General features: G+C 52.0%; 1 protein-coding gene across 5 annotated transcripts in view; it reads left to right on the top strand.

Annotated features, from left to right (window-relative positions):
* Positions 1-77: 77 nt before the first annotated feature.
* Positions 78-19651, top strand: part of GRM7 (glutamate metabotropic receptor 7) — a 206873-nt gene continuing 187299 nt past the window's right edge. For 3 of the 5 annotated variants that reach the window (XM_042013256.1, XM_042013271.1, XM_042013263.1), the window contains exon 1: positions 78-663. In XM_042013256.1, coding sequence (XP_041869190.1) covers positions 154-663 — 510 coding nt within the window. In that variant the 5' untranslated portion in view covers positions 78-153. The remainder of the gene's footprint in view (positions 664-19651) is intronic. The other 2 variants (XM_042013238.1, XM_042013246.1) reach the window with 2 other exon arrangements.

The raw sequence follows: 19651 nt of genomic DNA, 5'->3' as shown, positions 1-19651 counted from the left end.
CTCCCCAGTGCCGGTGCCGGGAGCGCGGCGGGCACGGCAGGGCAGGGCAGGGCGGGCGGCAGCGGCCGAACCCGCAGCCCTCCCCCGGCCATCCCGGCCGGCCCGGCCCCCGGGGAGCGCGGGGCAGCGCCCGGGGGCGGCGGCGGCATCACCATGGGCCGGCCGGGCAGGGTGCTGCGGCTGCTGGCGCTGCTGGAGCTGCCCTGCTGCCTGCTGGAGCTGCTGCTTGGGGAGGCGGCCCGCGGGCAGGAGATGTACGCGCCCCACTCCATCCGGCTGGAGGGGGACATCACCCTGGGCGGCCTCTTCCCCGTGCACGCCAAGGGCCCCCCGGGCTCCCCCTGCGGGGACATCAAGAAGGAGAACGGCATCCACAGGCTGGAGGCGATGCTCTACGCCCTGGACCAGATCAACAGCGACCCGGACCTGCTGCCCAACGTCACGCTGGGCGCCCGCATCCTGGACACCTGCTCCCGGGACACCTACGCGCTGGAGCAGTCCCTCACCTTCGTCCAGGCGCTCATCCAAAAGGACACCTCCGACGTGAGGTGCACCAACGGCGAGCCGCCCGTCTTCGTCAAGCCGGAGAAAGTAGTTGGAGTGATCGGGGCGTCGGGAAGTTCCGTGTCCATTATGGTGGCCAACATCCTCCGGCTGTTCCAGGTAGGGCCGTGCCGCGGGGCTCCGCCGCTCCGGCTCCCCTCGTGCCTCTCCAGGTGCTCCATCCGCCTCCCTCCGGAGCAGCTGCTTCCCCTCCCCGCCGCCCTCCGCGTCTCCCTTCTCCACGGTGCGTGGCGCTTTCTGGATTTATCGCCCCATTTGCACGAAGCAATGCCTGAGGGAAAGGAGGAAAAAAAAAAAAAAAAAGGAAGAGGAGAGGCGCTGGTTGCGCTGGGTTTGCGTTAGAGAGAGCCATGGCTCGGCGGGGATGGATGCGGGCACACGGCATCCCAGCGGGGCACGGCTGGGACGGCTCCGCGCACGGAATCCCGGCGGTGCGGGCAGAGCTGGCGGGGCCGCGGCCGCCCCGGCCCGGGGGTCGCGGGGGGTCAGGAGGGGCTTTCTCCGGCGGAGTCGGGGCTGTACGGGGCAGCCCCAGCACACAGCGCCTGCCCGGGTCGGGTCCCGGCTCCCTCCCGAGCCCGGCCGGCCGGAACGGGGGAGACCGGGGGCGGCTGCAGCCCGGGAGAGCCGCTCCGCGCCGCCCCAGGCTCCGGCGGCTCCGGGAGGAGCCGAACGATGAGCAGAGCCGGAGGATTAAAGAAGCGTGTGTGTGTGTGCGGGGGAGATGCGCTGCAGCGCCTGCCCGTTCTCGCCCTCCTCGCCTCTCCCCCGTTTGCGGTGCGATCGCGCCCCTCTCGCCCCCGGCGCCGAACCTCGGTGGGTGTCGGGGCACGGAGACTTGGCACCCCCGTTGCGTCCTCCTGCCCCCGGTCCGTGCGAGGGCATCTGTCCGGCTCTGAGCAGCGTTTGATGCCCCGGGGCGTGGGGGTGTCCCCCCGGGGGCGGGATGTCTCCCCGGGGCGCTGCTGCAGCCGCCGGGCCCCGCAGCGAGCGCCGGGTGCCCTTCGGCTGCGATCGCGGGTGCGGTGACAGTGACAGAAGCGCCACCAGATGCATCGTGAGCAGCGGAGTTCCTCGTTCCCTGTCCTACGCCTTCGCATGCGGAAGGTGGTGGAGGGATTTTTTTATTTCTGTGCAGCGGGCGGAGAGATCCCCCGCTTTTCCCAGCTGGAAACTTGTGAGGTTTTCACGGCAGATCCACTCAGTGCTGTCAGCAGCCGCCGAGCCTCCTCATTCCCATCTGGCTGCTGGTGCCATCTCCGGCCGCTGCATCCGAGGCGAGCGGGGCGATGCCGCCCTCGCTCCTCGCTGCCCTTTGCTCTGCCCGGCCGGGCTCTGCCCTGGCCATTTACCCGAAAGAACACCAAGGAGCTGCTTCTTTTCCTTGCTCGCCTCCCCTCTTGGCAGATTCAAACGCATCGCTGCCGGATTCAGCGCTGTGCCGAATCTCCCACAGTTTCTGTGGCTCCATCGTGCAGCTCCTCGTGTGGCAGCGCCAGCCCCGCTCGTGCCCGGCGCCCTCCTGCTCCAGCTCCCCGGGCTGCAAACCAGATGAGCTCATGTTCTGCATGAGCCCAGCAGCTCGGAGGGACGTGAGCGGTGCTGAAGTTGTGCTCAAGTACTGGTTCAGCAGCTGCTCGGGGCTCCAGCAGCCAGCAGGGTGGGATGAGGCAGCTCTTCCTCTCCAGTTCTCATCCCAAAGCAAGTCCTGGGCACTCCCTACCCAGATCCAGTTCAGAAGGGAAACTGAGGCATCAGGAGCGCTTTGGATAATGCCACAATACCTGCAAGGTCTTTGGTGATCCGTTACGTAATGGAGTTGGCAGAAAATAAGATATTTGGGCAGTTTGTCCATGTAGATATATTTATATAAACTAAATATTTTAATGTATTGTGACTAAGCATCTGTTCAAAACTGCAATTTAGCCAAATCATCCAGAAAGCAGGAACTGGCCTGTACTGAGGGATTTTACTGAATATATATTTTGCAGCTTGGATGAGCCGCCTTGAAGCAGATCTTCCATGCCATAAAGCTGTTCCCTACTGTCCTCTCCTCCTTCAAAACACAGTTCAGAACATGTTCAGCCAAAGAGAAATAGAAAGGAACTATTTTAGGAGGAGAAGTGGACCTGTTCAACAACTAAGTGCCATTGTGTGTGGGTGGATGAGAAGCTCTAAGTTAGTGGAAGGAAGAAAACGAAGTACCAATCACAAAAAATCTTGTTAACCTCAGTACTCTCTGAAATTCCTGAGTGTGGCAGCCAGCTTCTTTCTCAGGGCTCGCTGTGGGTTTTACTGCCTGGGGTGAGGGGTGGGAGGATGGCTCTTGAACGCTTATTTGCATGCCCAAACTGGCTTTTCCTTCATGTCTGGTAGATATAAAACTCTCTCCGTCTGTGGAAGCCCCTGCAAAGAGATCTTACTGGAGCCTCTGCTTCTCTGACAATATCTTGGAAGAGAAGTATTTGTGCTGTGCCTTAATGTAGGGAGAAAATCTGTGTGTATGTATATTTATAGATATATATATATATATCCCATCCAGAGCACAGCAGGGCTTCCTCAGCCAGCTCCTGGTGCTTCAGGCACTTCCTCCCCAGGAGGGGCACGATCCAGGCTGTTCATCTTCCGCTCTGCATGGGAGGTTCTGTTATCTCTGCCTGCAGCTCACCCATCCCCAATGCAGCACAGAGGGCTGGGAACATCCTCAGCTAAAGCCAACAGGTGGATCAGCAGGGAGAGGCAGTGCTGGGGTCCTCTGGCTGGGGTTCATCCATGTAATTACTGCTGGAAGTCTTGTAGGAGCTTTCCTGGGGTGAAAAAAATGGTGGGAGGGATCTTCATGACACTTGGGGTTTTCGCTGTGTGATCGGAGTGCCTCCCCTGGCTTTGTACCTCTCTCCTCACTTTTCCCTGAGTTGCTTCTTGGATAAAAGAGGATGGGATGGGAATAGTTGGGGTGGGAGGGTTCCTCCAGGAGCGTGGGGAAGGCATGGAGTCCTGCTAGAGCCCAGGGAAGCTGTAACCCTGCCTCTCCCTTTCTCCAGCTGAAGGGTTTGTGCTGATGGAGCCTAGCTGAGACTTCGGGGTGGTTGCTGCTCCTGCTGGGTCACACAGGACGTGTGGACACGGGGATGGTGGGCACAGGAATTGCTGGTGGGGACAGATGCCTCATCAGGCCCTGGGCAGGAGGGTTCCAGAATGAACTGAGGAGGGATGGATGTGCCCTGGGCAAGTGCAGGCTCTGAGGGAGGGGAGGCTGCACCCCCGGGTTCAGTGTCTGCCACTGCCAGGGACTTCGTGGGACCTTCTGGGTTAAACTGATGAGTGAGGAGCATCAACAGTGCCTGGTCAGGAGCAGGGCAGAGCCCACCCTGGGCAGGGTGGAGCAGGGCTGGATGTCTGAGTGCACAGGAGCTTCTCCAGCTTGGCCATGGCTTCCCTCGGAAGGGGTGGAGGCGGGAGGTGCCTCGGGCTGGATTCTGTATTTTCCATCGCTGTTCTTTACCTTCATCCCATCCAGCAGGATGAGTGCCCTGGCAGGAGTTACACTGACACAGCCCTCTGTGTCTGCATCCCTTGGGGCTGTGTCCCATCCCCATCCAGCTGGGAAGGGCTGCTCAGGCAGGAATCTGGGGAGGAGGGCAGGTGTGTGCCCAGCCCTGGGGCCTGTCTGTGCTGCAGCATTCGGGTTACAGGAGGGATCAGCCTCGGGTGGTGGAGTGTGGAGATGGCCCTGCACCAATAGTCAAGTGTGCCCAAGACAGGGACTTCTTCAAAACACAATTCTATCAGTGCACACCAGTAAATAGCAGGTCATAAATTAAATATCTCTCCTAAAAATAACACCGAAATAATTTGGAAAGCTGCTTCCAAATGCACCGGGGACTTCAGGCAGGATGTTTTTAGGCTGCTGGTTTTGCTTTGGAAGAAATGCTGTTCCTTTGCAGGGTCGTAGCTTTCCTTACAAATGGAACTCCATGAGAAAACCATTGCCAGGTTGTTTCATATTTTCTGGGAGTAGACCCATGTCATATGGGGAATATCAGCACCCTGATTTCTTTTTTAGTGCTGGAAATCTGATTTTTGTGCTCCCTTAGAACTGCAGACTTCTCATGACAAGCTTTAATAATAAACAAATTACTGCTTCAGGCTCGTGTCCTCTGTGGATGCAATTTGAAAGAATCAATCAGCAATAGTTTTGTTCTTGTCTAAATCCCTGTGAGATTTTATCAGGGGTGGCTCTTGTGGCCCAAAGGAGGCTGTTCCTGAGCCCCTCCAGGGAACTTTGCAGCAAAGTGGGCTAAAGGAGTCAGTGAGACTGGGAGTGTAAATTGGAACATCCCTGATCTCCCTGGGGGTGTTGGCTGCCTTTCCTTCCTGCCGAAGGAGGCCGATGACAGTTGCAGTCCTGCCTTCTGCTCCAGACACAGTAATCACAAAAATGAGATTATTTGGAAAGGAAGGGAGCTTAAAAGTGCAGCTCTGAGTTGGATGCTGCTCTTTTCTTGGAAAATGCACACGCTTTTCCCAGGCTCTCCGGGGGAGGTTGTTGGGCTGGGACTGCTGGGGATGGGGATGGGGCTCAGCTGCTCCAGGGAAGGAGGGGAGCACTGGAGGCTGCTCCTGCTGGGAATACCCCTCGGGCACAGGGAAGAAGGGCAGGGCTGTGGGAGAATGGCTGTACAGAACCATGTGTGATCCCATGGTTCCAACAGATCCTTTGGGAGTGTTTGGTTTCTAGTGAATTTCATGCTGTTGATCTGACCAGTTTCTAGAAACTTCTTTAATTCCCAGGAAAATGTCTGCAAACTGGTTGTTCCTCCCTCTCTTAGTTCAAGTTTCCTGAAGGACTGTGGGATATAGGCCCATCCCATGGGATAGAATTTTCATTCCAAAGACTCGTGTTGAGCCCCTCCTGCTGACTTTGCCCCCATGAGGAAGTTTAACTGGTGGAACATACCTGGGCTCTCACAGAGGTTGGGAAGAAAACTGCCACACTTCAGCAGTATTTTTCTCTGGATGCTAATTTGTTGTGAACTCCTGACATGATTCCTGCATCTTCTTCTCCTCACTTTAAACAAGACAATAGTTTTTAGGCAATTGAGTAATGATTCATTTCAGAGAAGACATTTCAGGAGAACTCCACATTTTTCAGTTTCTCCCATAGAGAATGGAACAAAAAGCTGAATATAGGAAACAGCAAACTTTAATTCTTTGCCTCCTCTTAAAAAAAAAAGGGGGTTTTGTGTTCCTTAATGAGCTTTCATTTCAGCAGCCTCTCAATACTTGTTGTTAGTGAGGCCCTAATGAGTGTGAGCACCCTGAGCCACGCAGGTCTGGTGTGCTGTGCCTCAGCTGTGAGGCTGCACCGAAGAGATGTGGAATCCCATTTTCCCTGTATAAATAAAAGGCCAGGAAAAGCCTCACTTCAAGAATTCCACATGGGGAGTCACTAATGAGAGGCTGGAGGTGCTGTGAATGTATTTTTCTGGAATGCTGTGTTTTGGAGGTAAAATTCATTTTCTTGACAAGGCAAAATTCAATTTCAGCAATAATCTTGGCTCTTAATCTGTTTTCAAGTGTCTCTCTTGAGGCAGAAGGGACTGCAAAGGGTCATTTGGAAGGAGACTGGTTCTGCCAGGAGAGGGATGCTCATCCATGGAGAGGGACAGGGAAGGATGCTGGGCAGAGGATTCAGGGATAACTGGGGCTGGCACAAGGGGTGCAGGAATGGGGAGAGCAGATATTCAGCAAGTTCACTTGTGTGATTCCCAATTTACTCTTTGAAACAAAATAAGGTGACCTCTCTGGAATGACAAATGGAGGGATCATTTCAAGGCATTAATTTTTATGAAAGAATTATTGATCTGCTTTGGAATCTCATAACAGTAATATTACAAAACTACATGTACTCTATTCCATATTTTATTCTATTAAATGAGTTTTGCTTGGAGGCATTAAAACCATCCAGCACAATACTCTGTTTCATAAGATCAGATGTTGTTATTTCTATTTATAGTCATATTCAAATTAATCTCAATGAGTGACAATGCTGACTGTCCCAGACGTTGGACTATGATGAATTTTATCATAATGTTGGGAGATACGAAGCATGTAATTAAGGCTGTTTGGAGAGCATGGAATCCAATATAGTCAGGTCATTAGTGTGGTGGAGAGGGTACCCAGGCAGAGAGAAATCTAAAGGAGAACAAGGATTTCCAAAGCTTTGCTTGTTACTGATGATTCACGAGGTCCTACCAGGCCCTTCTGCTGAAGGCAGTGCAGTTGTTCTGAACCATCACCAATTTAATGGGAATAAAGCCTGGTCCTATTCTGGACCAGGAAAAGGTGGTGGCCCTGCCCCACGTGAGGCCACAGGTCCCTCCTGGGCAGTCCCCTCGTGCTTCCCCCGGCTGGAGTGAGCCCAGCCCTCAGAGCTTGCAGAGCTCTCCAGCCCCGGGGGCTGCACCAGGAGCAGAGACTCTGACAGCAATTGGTGTCGGGGTGGGCTGGAGCTTTTTGACGTCCCCGTGTCCCCAGGGCCACCATGGGGTGTGTGTGACCACTATTTTGGCAGTTCAGGGCATGCTGGGTCGGGTGCAGGGGGTGTCCAGCTCCATGGGCTGTGTTTTGGAGCAAAGCCTTTTGCAGCAGAGCCAGTGTGAGGTGCAGGATGGGGCACCCCGAGCACACCAGACCCTCCCACAGGGATCTCGCTCCCTCTGTGGGGACAAAGCGCCCCTGGCTGACAGAGAGCCCAGCAGTGCTGCCCAAGGTCCCTTGGCTGAGGCCGTGGTGCTGAGGACACTTTTGCTGTGTCATTTGGGATCTGGAGAGCATTAAGATGCTGTGTGAGTGCTGGGCATTCTCTTATCCCTCGGCTGACGGTGCCGCCGGTCGGTGCCTCCCTTCCCAGTCCTTCTAAATGAGCTTGGCAAGTGTTCCCAAAGCCCTGGGACGTGCTCCTGACTGGAGATCAGCTCTCTGTGCCTTGGGATTGGTGAAGCACTTGGGCTCCCTGGCCTCTGACTGACACTGGGAAGAGGAGGAAGCTTGGAGACCTCTCCTTCCCAAGGCCCTGCACTGCCTGGGTGGTGCAGGTCCAATGATTTGACATTCAAGGCACATCCAACAGCTCTATTTTGGTCTGGGTTTTTGGGAAAAGGATTGCCTGAGCTGTAGGGGTGGAGGGCAGGGTTTGGAGCAGTCATAGGTCACAAGATTTCATCCTGATAATGGTTCTGCTTAATGCCTCTGAGCATGGTTGTGTATGTGGGTGTTTTTATATATAAATAGATACACAAAAATATTACTGTTGGTATATGCTTATGTTGTAAATGTGAGCTGTTTCTTTAAGGTCTTGCTCAGGGATTGGGCTTGGAAGGGGAGAGCAGGCTCCAGTGTGGGGCTGTGCTGGGTGAGGAGAGGATGGAGCACCTCTGTGTCCCTGTGTGACAGCCCTGTCACCTGCCTGTTTGGCTTTTGGATCCTGCCTGTCTCACATTAGGATGATGTTAGGGCTCAGAACAATCAATCATGGGTGATACATAGAGAAAAGATGTGGTATAGGAATACTGAGCCACCTCAGAGGCTTTAGCAGCACCAGCAACAGGTTGTGTTTGTGCTTGGCTGCTCCTGTGTGGGGAGTGAGAGAAGGGAGGAGAGGCCGAAACTGATGGAAAACAGGGCAGAGCATGGAGAGGTTGGTGTGTGGCTGTGCAGGGTGAGAGGATGCTGGCAGGAGGATGCTCTGTGGGAACAGCTCTCCTCTGTCACACCAGCAGAGCCTCAGGTCACCCCCTGACAGCAGCTGGAGCCCAGCGTGGGCACAGGGGATGGGCTGTGGTGGCTCCTCCCTTTGGGGCAGCTCCTGGCCATGCTCCGGCCACCTTGGTCTGTGCCCAGAGGCTGCTCATGGATCAAAGGCAGGGGCAAGGGCAGGGAGCTGAGAGTGGTCACTGTGCAGGGACGGCCGTGGTCACTGTGCAGGGACAGCACTGGTCACTGTGCAGGGACGGCCGTGGTCACTGTGCAGGGACGGCAGTGGTCACTGTGCAGGGACGGCAGTGGTCACTGTGCAGGGACGGCGGTGGTCACTGTGCAGGGACAGCACTGGTCACTGTGCAGGGACGGCCGTGGTCACTGTGCAGGGACGGCACTGGTCACTGCGCAGCCATGGCTGTGGTCACTGTGCAGGGACGGTGGTGGTCACTGTGCAGGGACAGCACTGGTCACTGTGCAGGGACAGCACTGGTCACTGCGCAGCCATGGCCGTGGTCGCTGTGCAGCCAGAGCTGGGTCGGTGCCGGCAGGGCTGGGGGTGACAGAAGTCCCAGGGACGCCACAGCCCAGGCAGCTGGCACGCTGCTGTGGCCCAGGGGCAGTGCCCTGCTGCAGCTCTGTGCTGCTGCCAGTTCACAGGCTGGAAAAGCTGGACCCGGCTCGGTGTGATCCTGGAGCTCCCCTGCTGCCGCAGCTCTCCCTCAGATCCTGCTCTCGCACTGTTACAGCTGTTGTAGCTCTTCACTCGCAGGTAAAACAACTGCTGACAAAGCCAGAACTGGGCTGGAGCTGTGCTGAGAATGACTCAGGTCCAGGCTCCCCTCAGGTGGCTGACACAAACCCGGCTCTCAGCTCCCTCTGTCAGAGCTGTCCCATTCCCGTGGCTGCCACAGGGATGCACCAACAGCCCAGCACTGCTCCAGAGCCGTGGGGTCTGGCCACGGAGTCCAGGGGTGCTGCGGCCCTCCAGGACCTCTAAGACTCCCTGGCCCTGGGAATGTGGGACAGGTGATGATAATGTGGCAGTAGGGGCTATCAGGGCCAGCTGCACCAGCCGTCCTTCTGTCCCAGCCCCAGTTCCAGTTCCAGCAGGGCTGCTGTGACAGCGGCTGTTGGTCCCTGCAGGTGGCTTTATAGCAGCCAGTTATTCCTGTCCTGCACAAAGGCCCCAATCCCAGCTTTCCCTGGATGAATGTCCACATGGAAACAGGACAGGAAATGTAAAGGTGGTACAGGATGGAAACACACACCTGTCTGAGCACAGTTCTCCAGCATTTCCTTTGGGTGCTGCAACAGTGGCTGGGGTTGGTGGGAAGGCAGCAAGCTGGACAGGGAGCTGGCTCATTCCCTGGGACAGTTTCAGGCATCTTTAGGCTGGGTACCATCCCCTCAGCCTCCTTCCAGGCATCCAGGGGCAGCCACAGCTTCTGTGGGAACCTGTGCCTGGGCCTCCCCACCCTCACAGGGAACAATTCCTTCCCGTTGGATGGCACCCGTGGAGCCAGGCTGGTCCTAGCAGATGCCTAAGCTCTCCTGTAAACTTTCTGGGGAATGTTCTACAGCCTTCAAAAAAGACCTTTTTTTCCTCTTAACACTCAGCTTTTATCCTCTTCGCTAGAAGTTTTTCCTGGTTTGTTCTGGCTCTATTTTCACAGCAGGCTTTGAGGCTTGAGTGCAACACCAAATGCAATAGAGATGTTCCTACTTTTGCTCTCCCCTTGATACTCGAAGATAGATCCAAAAAGCAGAGGTTTGGAGGTGAAGGTGCACTGAGGTGGTACTTGTGGAACTCCACCTCTGCGTGAGCCAGGCTCAAGGTGTCAGCCCACATTTCCAGTGCTGTGGGTACCCGTGGTTATTTTAAATTCTATCTCATCACAGTGGTGCATTTCCAGTCTGGACTACTTGTGTTCAAAACCAATCCAACAAAAGTCCCACAAGAAGTTTGCTCCCACAATAGCCCTTCTTTAAAGAACCAAAGGTTTTCCAAATTAAGAAAATAATAAAATTCCAGTTCTCTCTCTGCAGTATCTTCGATGACAAGGACAGAGGGATCTATGTCCCTACGCTGTCTCAGGTGGAAATGCCCAGGTTTGATGCCTTGCAAGTTTGTTTTCTCTCCTGCCATTTTAGGATTTGTGTAGAGCACAGCAAGCTCATACACCACAGATGTCCTAATAAATTTCTTATTTCATAAATATTTTAATACTGTTAATTATGCATTCAGCAGAATGGAGATTTGTTTCATGTCATTAAACTCAGCCTCATAATTCCATGCATGTGGTATTTCTGCACCCAGAACAGGCTGAGTGCCAGTGCCTTGTACAGCACTGGTGACACAGGAGGAATCTGCCCCTTTGCAGGATTGGCCTCAGGAGGCTCAGGGATGGAGCAGTGGGACAGCAGGAGTTCTTCCTCTCTGTGAGTGCAGGATTTGAGCCTCAGGAATGCAGCAGGTTCTGTTTGCAGTCACAACCACCCCTGGGGTTCCTGGTGTGAGATCTCAGATCAGATGCAGGTGGGGGGTGCAGCACTGGGGGGCTCTGGGACCCCTCTCTGCACCCCATGGCACCCCCTGTTTATGGGGCCATCAACATGGCACCAATCTACTTCCAAAAGAAATTTATAGATATGTGTTGTGGTCCATCAGAACTTTCTAAATGCACATTTATTTTGGCTATCTTGAGAGAAACCCAGGTTAGTTAATGTAAGTTCGTGGGCAAGGAAAGCTTGGCTTGACTGACTCCAGGTGTCAGAGCAGAGTCCTTTTTCCCCATGGATGTGGCCTGGTGTCCTGGGACAGCATTTGCTGGTTTAGAAACAGCTCTTGATACCCCCAGCTTGGTGCTGAAATAATAAGATCCAGGTAAATCTAATGGATGGCTGCAATTTACCACTGGGATTTAATGACAGCTCCTAAGAGCCCAGACAGTATCTCCCCAGGCAGAGACAGGAGTGAGTGCCTGGAGTTGTTCCCCATGTTGATCCCATCAAAACCAAGTCCTAATGGATAGGATCAAGGCCAAATTCCATTTAATAAAAAATGGCAGGAATAACTACAAAAATAAAGACAAACTGTCAGCTCAGATTTGGCAGGAAGTTGTTATTTTTGCAGGAATAAAATCCAGCACTAATAGAGATGGGTTAGTGATTTTTAAAGCAGGTAATTTTGTGGCAGGGCTTGAATGCACAGAAATTATATTGACAATAAAAATTAATTAAATGACTTTTTGTGGGTTTGTAGTTTTTCTATCTGACAGCAGTGCAGAGAACCTCCGAGTAACTGGATGATCCTTAAGGTCCCTTCCAACCCACTCCCTTCTATGGATGGTGATGCAAAGGAAATTATCTTTTGGAGATGTGTCTGCTACAGCTATAGTGGAGGATTTTCAAACGAGGAAACGGTGTTTTGATTGCCCAGCAAGCCTTGGACAACTGGAATGGACAATTGGCAGGGGCTGCCCAGGGAGGTTTGGAGTGCCCATCCCTGGAGGTGCCCAAGGAGGGCTGGAGGTGGCACTCAGTGCTCTGGGCTGGGGACAAGGTGGGCATCGGGCACAGCTTGGATTCCATGGGCTGGGAGGGCTTTTCCAGCCTCAGTGATCCTGGGATTCTGTGAACTGGGAGCTCATTGCCTGTTCCAGTGCTTGACAACATCTCCTGCAGCAGAACGTTGGCGTCCCAGTGAAGGGATTTTGCACTTCACAGGATTTTGGAAGCTGACACAAAAAGATGCATTTTCCATCTGCCTGCAGCGCCCAGGGTGGCACAGCCCTGAGGGAGTGACAGCTCGTTTGCTCTTGTTTGGCTAAACTGCAAATGAGGAATGGCCTGGGTTTTTCCAGCCCTAGGGAGGAGGCCCAGGGCAGCTGCACAAGTCCTGTAACACACCAGGATCCCCAACAGCCTCAGTGTGAGACAGGAGCAGAGCAGAGGTACTGGAGTCCCTGGGAAAGCCACTTTCCTTCTTCAGGAATATTTTAGTGACATGGTAAACTGTGAAGAGCATTCAATCCATGAAGAAATGAAATAAATCCCAAATACAGATTTTCCCACCTGTGAAAAGTTTATTTTGCTGGGGAACCGAGCTGTTGTTAAAAAAAAGCCTCCCCCCCCATGCTTATTTTCTCAGGAAGAACTCCTTGCATTTCAGAAGAGAATGAAATAACTCTGAGCACAAAAGCATCGAGGAATGGGGTTGAGAACTCGTCTGTGAAATGTCCTGCTTGAGCCCAGCCAAGCTTGTGCTGCTCCATCTGGCAGTGAAACGCTGCTGGTGCTTCCTCAGCTGTGCCTCCCATGGCTCTGCTCGGAGAAATGTGGGCATGGAAGCACAGCCCGGGGTGTTCCTGGGTGTGCACCTCTGCTGGAGCCCTGAAGTTCAGATTTAAATGTGTAATGGCTCCTTCCTGAGTATCAGAACCCAGGAGCTGAGCCTGGCTCCAAACTCTGCTCAACACCACGTGCAGAACTGGGGTGGGGCCGTCCCTTGGAATCATGGAATCACTGAGGTTGGAAAAGACCTCCAGGATCAAGTGCAGCCTTTGGGGTGGATCTGGGGTTCCTCTGACCCCGAACAGGGCACTTTGTGTGTCAGCAAGGACAGGCTGCAGGAGGAGCTGAGATGTTTCTAAACTAGGAAGAAGTTGCAGCAGTTTATTACAAATACCAACAGTTCCTTGGGGCAGAGTCGCTGATTTGTGGGACCTCTGTGCAGCAGATGATGGGGCAGACTGCAGGCTATGCTTTACTGATAAATATTGCTTTGTTCTGCCCTTTGCTGCTTTCTCACGATGAATTTTTTAGCAATGAACGTGTGTGCTGTGTGTGCTTCTCCCTCTTCCCAGAGCAGCTGGGGCTGCCCCTGGATCCCTGGCAGTGTCCAAGGCCAGGCTGGACATTGGGGCTTGGAGCAGCCTGGGACAGTGGGAGGTGTCCCTGCCCATGGCAGGGGCGGCACTGGATGGGCTTTAATTCCTTCCCAACCCAAACAATTCCAGGACCCAGTGGCTGCACTGCAGAGCTCCCTCTTGCCTTGCAGGGAGCCTGGAAGGGAAGTGTCCAAGTGCTGGGTGATTCCCTGGGATGCTGAGCACAGGGAAGGGGCAGGTTTGGGGAAGTGACAGCCTGTCACTGCACAGAACAAAACACTCTCAGGAGCTACAGCGATTTTAAAAATAGAAAGCAGGGAGCAAATGGCCTGGCAGGGAGAGGCAGCACTTGCAGAGATAGAACTGGCCCTAATGGGCTCAGGCTGTGCTGGGAATGGAGGGCTGCAAGCTGCAGGTGGGAGCACAGGGACTGCTCCCTCCCGGCCCCCTTTGCAAAGTTATTTTGATTCTTAATTTGGACAGAGAACTTCTCAGACTTGTCTGGGTGCCACGAGGGGCTGCTGGTGCCCGGCCGGCTGCTGCTTCTCCTGGGGGTGCTGGGGAACCAACTGCAAACCCAGGGCTGCTCTAGAACTTGCCTTATATTGCAAAATCTCGTATCCTAGGAAATCTGTCAGGCCTGGATTAGATAATCCTGGATTTCCAAAAGCAATACCTGACCTGACTCCTGCCTGCAGCAGGTGACTGCTTGGTGTAAGCCCAGGGACGCAGAGAGGTGATTTTTATCTGATTTTTATCCTACTCCTTGCTCTCAGTCCCATGAGCTTCCCAAATGAATCCCAGCATCCCCACAGACCCTGCTGGTACCCAGGGACAGCCCAGTGGCTTCTCAGTGCCCAGGGATCCTCCGTGGGTGCTGGCCCAGGGATGTGCAGCAGATCCCCAGGAGCAGGGTCTGGCTGTGCCAGTGCTCAGCCATGGGAGAGCTCCTGCAGCCTCTCAGACTTGGCAGGTTCATGAGCAGAACAGCCAAACAAGGTAAAAAAAAATTTTTTTTGCTTTCCAGGTTATTTTTTCCCCCTCATCCTTCTCCCAGTGCTCACATAAATCAAGCAAAATGTGGTACAACTGGAATCTGTTTTCCTTAACAGTTGGCAAAGTGGTGTCTGTGCTATTGAACCTGAATCCTTTGGCAGATGCCAAACCCACAGAGCCCTTCCCGTTTTATTTTAAAGCCATGCTGCTCATCCTCATTTCGGGCGTCACAGATACAAGAGATATATTTGGAAGACATTGTTTGGGGTTTTTTGATCCATAAAATACATCCTGCCATAGAAATGGGTGTAACTCAGCAGAATTCGGGTGCCATGTATAAATCCTTCACCATGAGGACTATGCTAAGGATTTGTGTTGGGAAAGATGACCAGGAAGGGTTTGACCTCAACCAGGGCTTCTACCTGCCAATATAACAGTAAAAATATACAAATTATTGTAGTGACAGTGCATAAAGAGCTGGGTTTTGCCTGGCATGGATTTGTCAGCACAATGGCAGGGCCATTACCTCGATGTTTCTCTTGTATTCTTTCAGAGACAAACACAAAGTCTACCTGGAAATAACCAGCCCCACATTTTCATCCAGAGCTTTGGAAAGAGAAATTCTGTTAGACTTCTGGCAGTGTTAATAAAGCGTCTCCTCCTGCACAAGAGAACCCTGCCCGCTTTTCACAGGCATTATCTCTGGCTGCCAGCATTGCTGAGTTTCCAGTCCCATCCCCTGGCTGGGGAGTCCCAGGGGATGGGGAGAATGTGCCCAGTATTTTGGCAATGAAATGTTGTTGGGTTTGGTCAGGTGGATGTGCTGGTGTTGCCAACAGCATCAAGGGAACAGGATCCGGGAATGCTTGAGGTGAAATCTGGTTTGTGCTCTGTCAGAACAGAATCTCTGTGCTGGGCCTGGCCCTGGACAGGAGCCAAAAGAGGCTGAGCAGAGCTGAGAGAATCCCACACCTGGCCGAGGATTAGAGCCTTTCCCCGGCAGTACAAAGGGGATCAATGAGATCTTTAATGTCTGCCTGACAAACCTGATCCCGCCGTGGCAGCAGGAAAGTCCTGCTCGAGCAGCTTCACAGAGCCTTGTGCTGGAGCCTCTTAGGCCTAGCTCACTGATGTCAACTTGAACTGCTGAGCCAAAACCCAGCCCAGCAGGATTTTGGGCATTGCTGGGATGGATCCCGAGAGCAGACAAATATATCCCAGTATTATTGGGTTTTCTTTGTGTTAGAATGAATTTCTCAGGTTAATGAGTTGATTTCCCCCTCCCACTTTGCACTTTATCATTCTGTCTCTTCAAATGGGATTTCAAATTCACACCTTGCTGACAGGAACATAATTCTGGGGATTGGAGATCACAGCCTGGCTGGTGACTGTGACCAGCAGCACCTCTGAGGTCCTGGGAGACAGCAGCCAAAAGCCACAAATAGAGAGATCCAGGAAAAGGGAGGAGTGGGACCATGTGCTTGATTTCAGAGGTGATCCCACTTTTTGGACTTCGAGAACTGGCATTTTTTGTTAAAAAGCCCCCTACCCTGATAGAAAAAAATACTTTAAAATACAAACTTCTTAAAACCTTGCAGACATAGACCTGCCTCAAACCCCAAAACACAAACCCGTGGTTGAACAGTTATTTTAATAAGAGTGGAGGTTCTCATGGTAACTCCTGGCTACAGGAGCTGGGACATTTAAAGTCACACAAATACTACAGCAGTAAAATGTGCTCTGAGATGCTCAGGACATTTCCCATGCCTTTCTCCAGTCAAGGAAAGAACCTAAGCTTGTGAACCATATATTTTATAGGCAATTTTAAAATATCCATTCATTTTGGTGCTTTGAGAAGCGAAGGGAGACACGTTAAAAGTAAAGAGGTTTCCTGCTCTCTGATGTAAAAATACTCATTGATACAAAAAGCTGATGAATAAAACCTTAAGTGGTAAAAAGTGATACTTGTGTGCTGCATGAAGTAAAGCATGGAAAGATAATTCCCTGTGCTGGAGACCATGCCCGATCTCAGCTGGGACCTCTGCCCCCATCCCGTGGGTGGTTTGGCACTTCCCAACCCTCTCTTGTGTTTATTCCCTAATCCAGCCTCTTGGCTGGTTATTTTGGCATCCCAAGTGCTTGATCCTCTTCCCAGAGTTTGCCATCTTCTCCGTGCATTAATTCCTCCCTGGCATTGTGGTGATAAGGTATTGATGTGAACATTTAGGAGATTAGAGCTGGAGCTGAGCGAGGGGAGGAGCAGCCTCAGTTAATGTGTGTTGCTGGTCCTTGTTCGTCAGTTCATCTGCTCTTAATGAACGTCCTTAAAGGGACATTAGGTTAGGGATAGGTGATTATGGACTTGTTTAGAACACAGGGAGGTGCTGGGAGGCTCTGGGATGCAGCAGGAGCAGAGCAGCAGTGCCAGGTCTGGAGAGGGATCTGCACCCCAGCACAGCCCAGGTGGCACCGCATCTCCCCCTCGGGGGGAAACCCAACCTGAGCCCAGCCTGAGAACCCTTCCCAGCTCTCCCATGTTATTGCCTCTGGAATTGCCCTCATGAGACACTGCAGTTCAGTTGTCTCGTCTTTCCCACCCATGATTTTTTCTTTAGCTTTTCTCAAAGTTGATTTTTTTCCCATGTGCTGTTCTCACACGTGGTTCTTTACATTAACAATTGGGAGACAACAGTTCTTCTATATCTTTTTTAAAATGTTCCCAGGGGAATTGTACTTCAACCAGGGAAATTGGATGTTTCATTATCAAAAAGGTTTCAGGCTTTATCAGAGTCTTTTTGTTATAGTTGTCATGGAGGTTTTTATTATTATTGTTAAATTGAATAATGGGGAGGAACCCGTTCTTAAGCCTTTGCACAAGAACTAAAATTTAAATCCAGATAAATCTGCTCTGTTTGTAAAAGTGACTTTTTAAGGTTAACTGCATTTAGTTCCAATCACTGGAAGTGCAGCTTTGTTACTTTATCTGCATTAGGTAGAGAGGGGTTTTGCAGCTGTAATAAGGGAAGATTGAACTTGACTTTTAAATGCAGATGGAATGTCTGGGAGTTATTTTTCAGGGCTTGATTTCTTGGTAATCACAAGAAACCCTCCATGAGGCCTTGCAGGGCTGCTACAGGAGCCCAGCAGGGCTGGAGCCTTTTGGAAGTTACAGGGAAAGAGATCTCAGAACCATGGGATGGTTTGGGTTGGGAGGGACCATAAATCCCATCCAGTGCCACCCCTGCCATGGGCAGGGGCACCTCCCCCTGTCCCAGGCTGCTCCAAGCCCCAATGTCCAGCCTGGCCTTGGACACTGCCAGGGGCAGCCCCAGCTGCTCTGGGCTGCTTCAAACAGGGCTGGAGGCGGATTTTGTTTGTAGTAAGCACCAAATGCTCCCATGTGGGTGGGACTGAGGTGCTCCCAGCAGGAGCAGGCTGGGCATGTGCCCGTATCCCATCCCTCAGCAAGGACAGGCTGAGCCCATGGCACTGGCACTGCTCATTCCCAGAACTCCATGGTTTGACCCAGGTAACTGTGGGCTCCTTCCTCTGGCTCTACCTGGCTGCTCCATCTGCATCCTCACCTGCATCCCGTGTTCCCAGAGAGCAGCACCCCCAGGGCAGGCTCTGCACCCCTGGAGCTGCCAGGCTGGGGACAGCCCTGCCCTGATTGTTACTCTGCATTAAGGCAGCGTTACCAGAGCCATCAAAGATCCCTGGGATCCAACAGCTCCCGGATTCTTGGGGCTGGGATGAAACCTGAATGAGCAATAAGGAGATGAAAAATGTGGCTGTGAGCGAGCTCCTGCAGCTGGGAGTCACCACAGCAAGAGCAGCAGAGTGGAACCTCTTTGAAATATGGGTCAGATCCAGCAAAGGGGCTTGAAGGAGTTTTGTCTAAAGGAGAAAAATAAAGAAGAGGAGTAGTTTGAAAATGTCAATAAAATAATAATTCATCTCAGCATATTCAGGCTGCTAGACTTCAGGGAGCTCCCAGTTCAGAGAAAGCATGAAATGTAAATATTTTATATAATGTTGACTGTGACCATCAGCCTCATTATGTCTCTGAAATTCATCATTTTTGCCTTTGGATGCTGAAATTGGTTGACAATCAGGAGGAAGAGGAGTCCCCCTGGATTGTTGTGGTGCGGTGCTGTGGGAACTTTCCGTCTAATTATGGCAGGAATGCAAATTGGAGGAGGCTTTTTAAAATAACAAGTGAAGATAGTGACCTTTTTTACAAAGGCTTTGATGAGAGATGTGAAAAATGGAATTCATTAGAATATTTCTAATTTTCTGACATTCAAATAGGAGAGACTTTCTCAATGTGCATCTACTCAAACATTTATTGTTAAATGTCGTCGCTTAACAAAGGTCCCTGGACTCTTTGCATGCCAGTGAACCCCACGATTGAATTTAGAAATACAAACTCTACAGAAGGAGAGAATTTCTGTGCCTACACTGCTGTCCTACAATTCATTACTGTGGTGTAAATGCCTGAATGAGTTCAGTCTAAAGGTGCATAAATGCATTTAAATGAATTTAAAATTAGGACTATTAAAATAACAGTGCAAATCCCATAAGGGCATTTTGGGACAAAATTAAATTCAGGGCACACATAAAATATATTAGAAAATAAATATATATATATAAATGAATGATTGTATGTGATTGCAACATTACCAGGTTTGGGGTCTGAAATTCATAAGGAAGCACAAAAATAAATCTTGAGGCATTTTCCTGGAGCACAGGGAAGGTAAACAGCAGCATCTGAGAGTTTGTTCTGAGGGGAACAGGCACCCTTCTGGTTTGGTGCCAGCTGGGTTGGGGTTTGTGGGCGGTGGTTTGGGGGGTTTCGTTTGACTGGAACCCAACCCCATTGTTCGGGGCTTTAGGGACACAATGGGCCCGTCCCTGCGCTGAAGGATTCCCGGGTAAGAAGGAAAAACAAAGGGATTGGGCAAGATGCGTTATCTGCCTCCTGCAGATGGAACTCGGAGAGGAGAGCAGATTAAGGGAATCGCCTCCTGCGGCTCAGACAAGCTGGGAGGGAACTTCCAGAGTGGGAATCCCTGGGAGAGCCGCACAACATCCTTCCCCAGCTGGATGTGGGGACGCTTTCTTTTCCTCCTTCCTTGTTACCAAGGCTTGATATCCTTGCCCTGTTCTCCTTGGCAGGCTCCCAGCATCTCTGGAGCAGAAGTTTTCTCCTTGGAGGAGCAGTGGGTTGTGACAGCAGCTCCTGCTTGTTTTCCCAGCATGTTGGGATGCCTGGTGCCAGGTCCCTGTGTTGGGATAACGAGTAATGGGACTTCTTGATCACCTGTTGCTGTTTACTGACAAAACTGGGCTTCAAACTGAAAGGTTCAAAATACCAGTATAGGAGGAAATAAGGGAAGGGAAGGGAAGGGAAGGGAAGGGAAGGGAAGGGAAGGGAA

The sequence above is a fragment of the Corvus kubaryi genome, unplaced genomic scaffold (genome assembly GCF_017639235.1).
Source record: "Corvus kubaryi isolate FWS band 111438036 unplaced genomic scaffold, C.kubaryi_AGA036_p1.0 136, whole genome shotgun sequence".
NCBI classification, from domain to species: Eukaryota; Metazoa; Chordata; class Aves; order Passeriformes; family Corvidae; genus Corvus; species Corvus kubaryi.
Note: the sequence above shows the minus strand (reverse complement) of the source record. Positions and strands in the feature narration are given on the sequence as shown.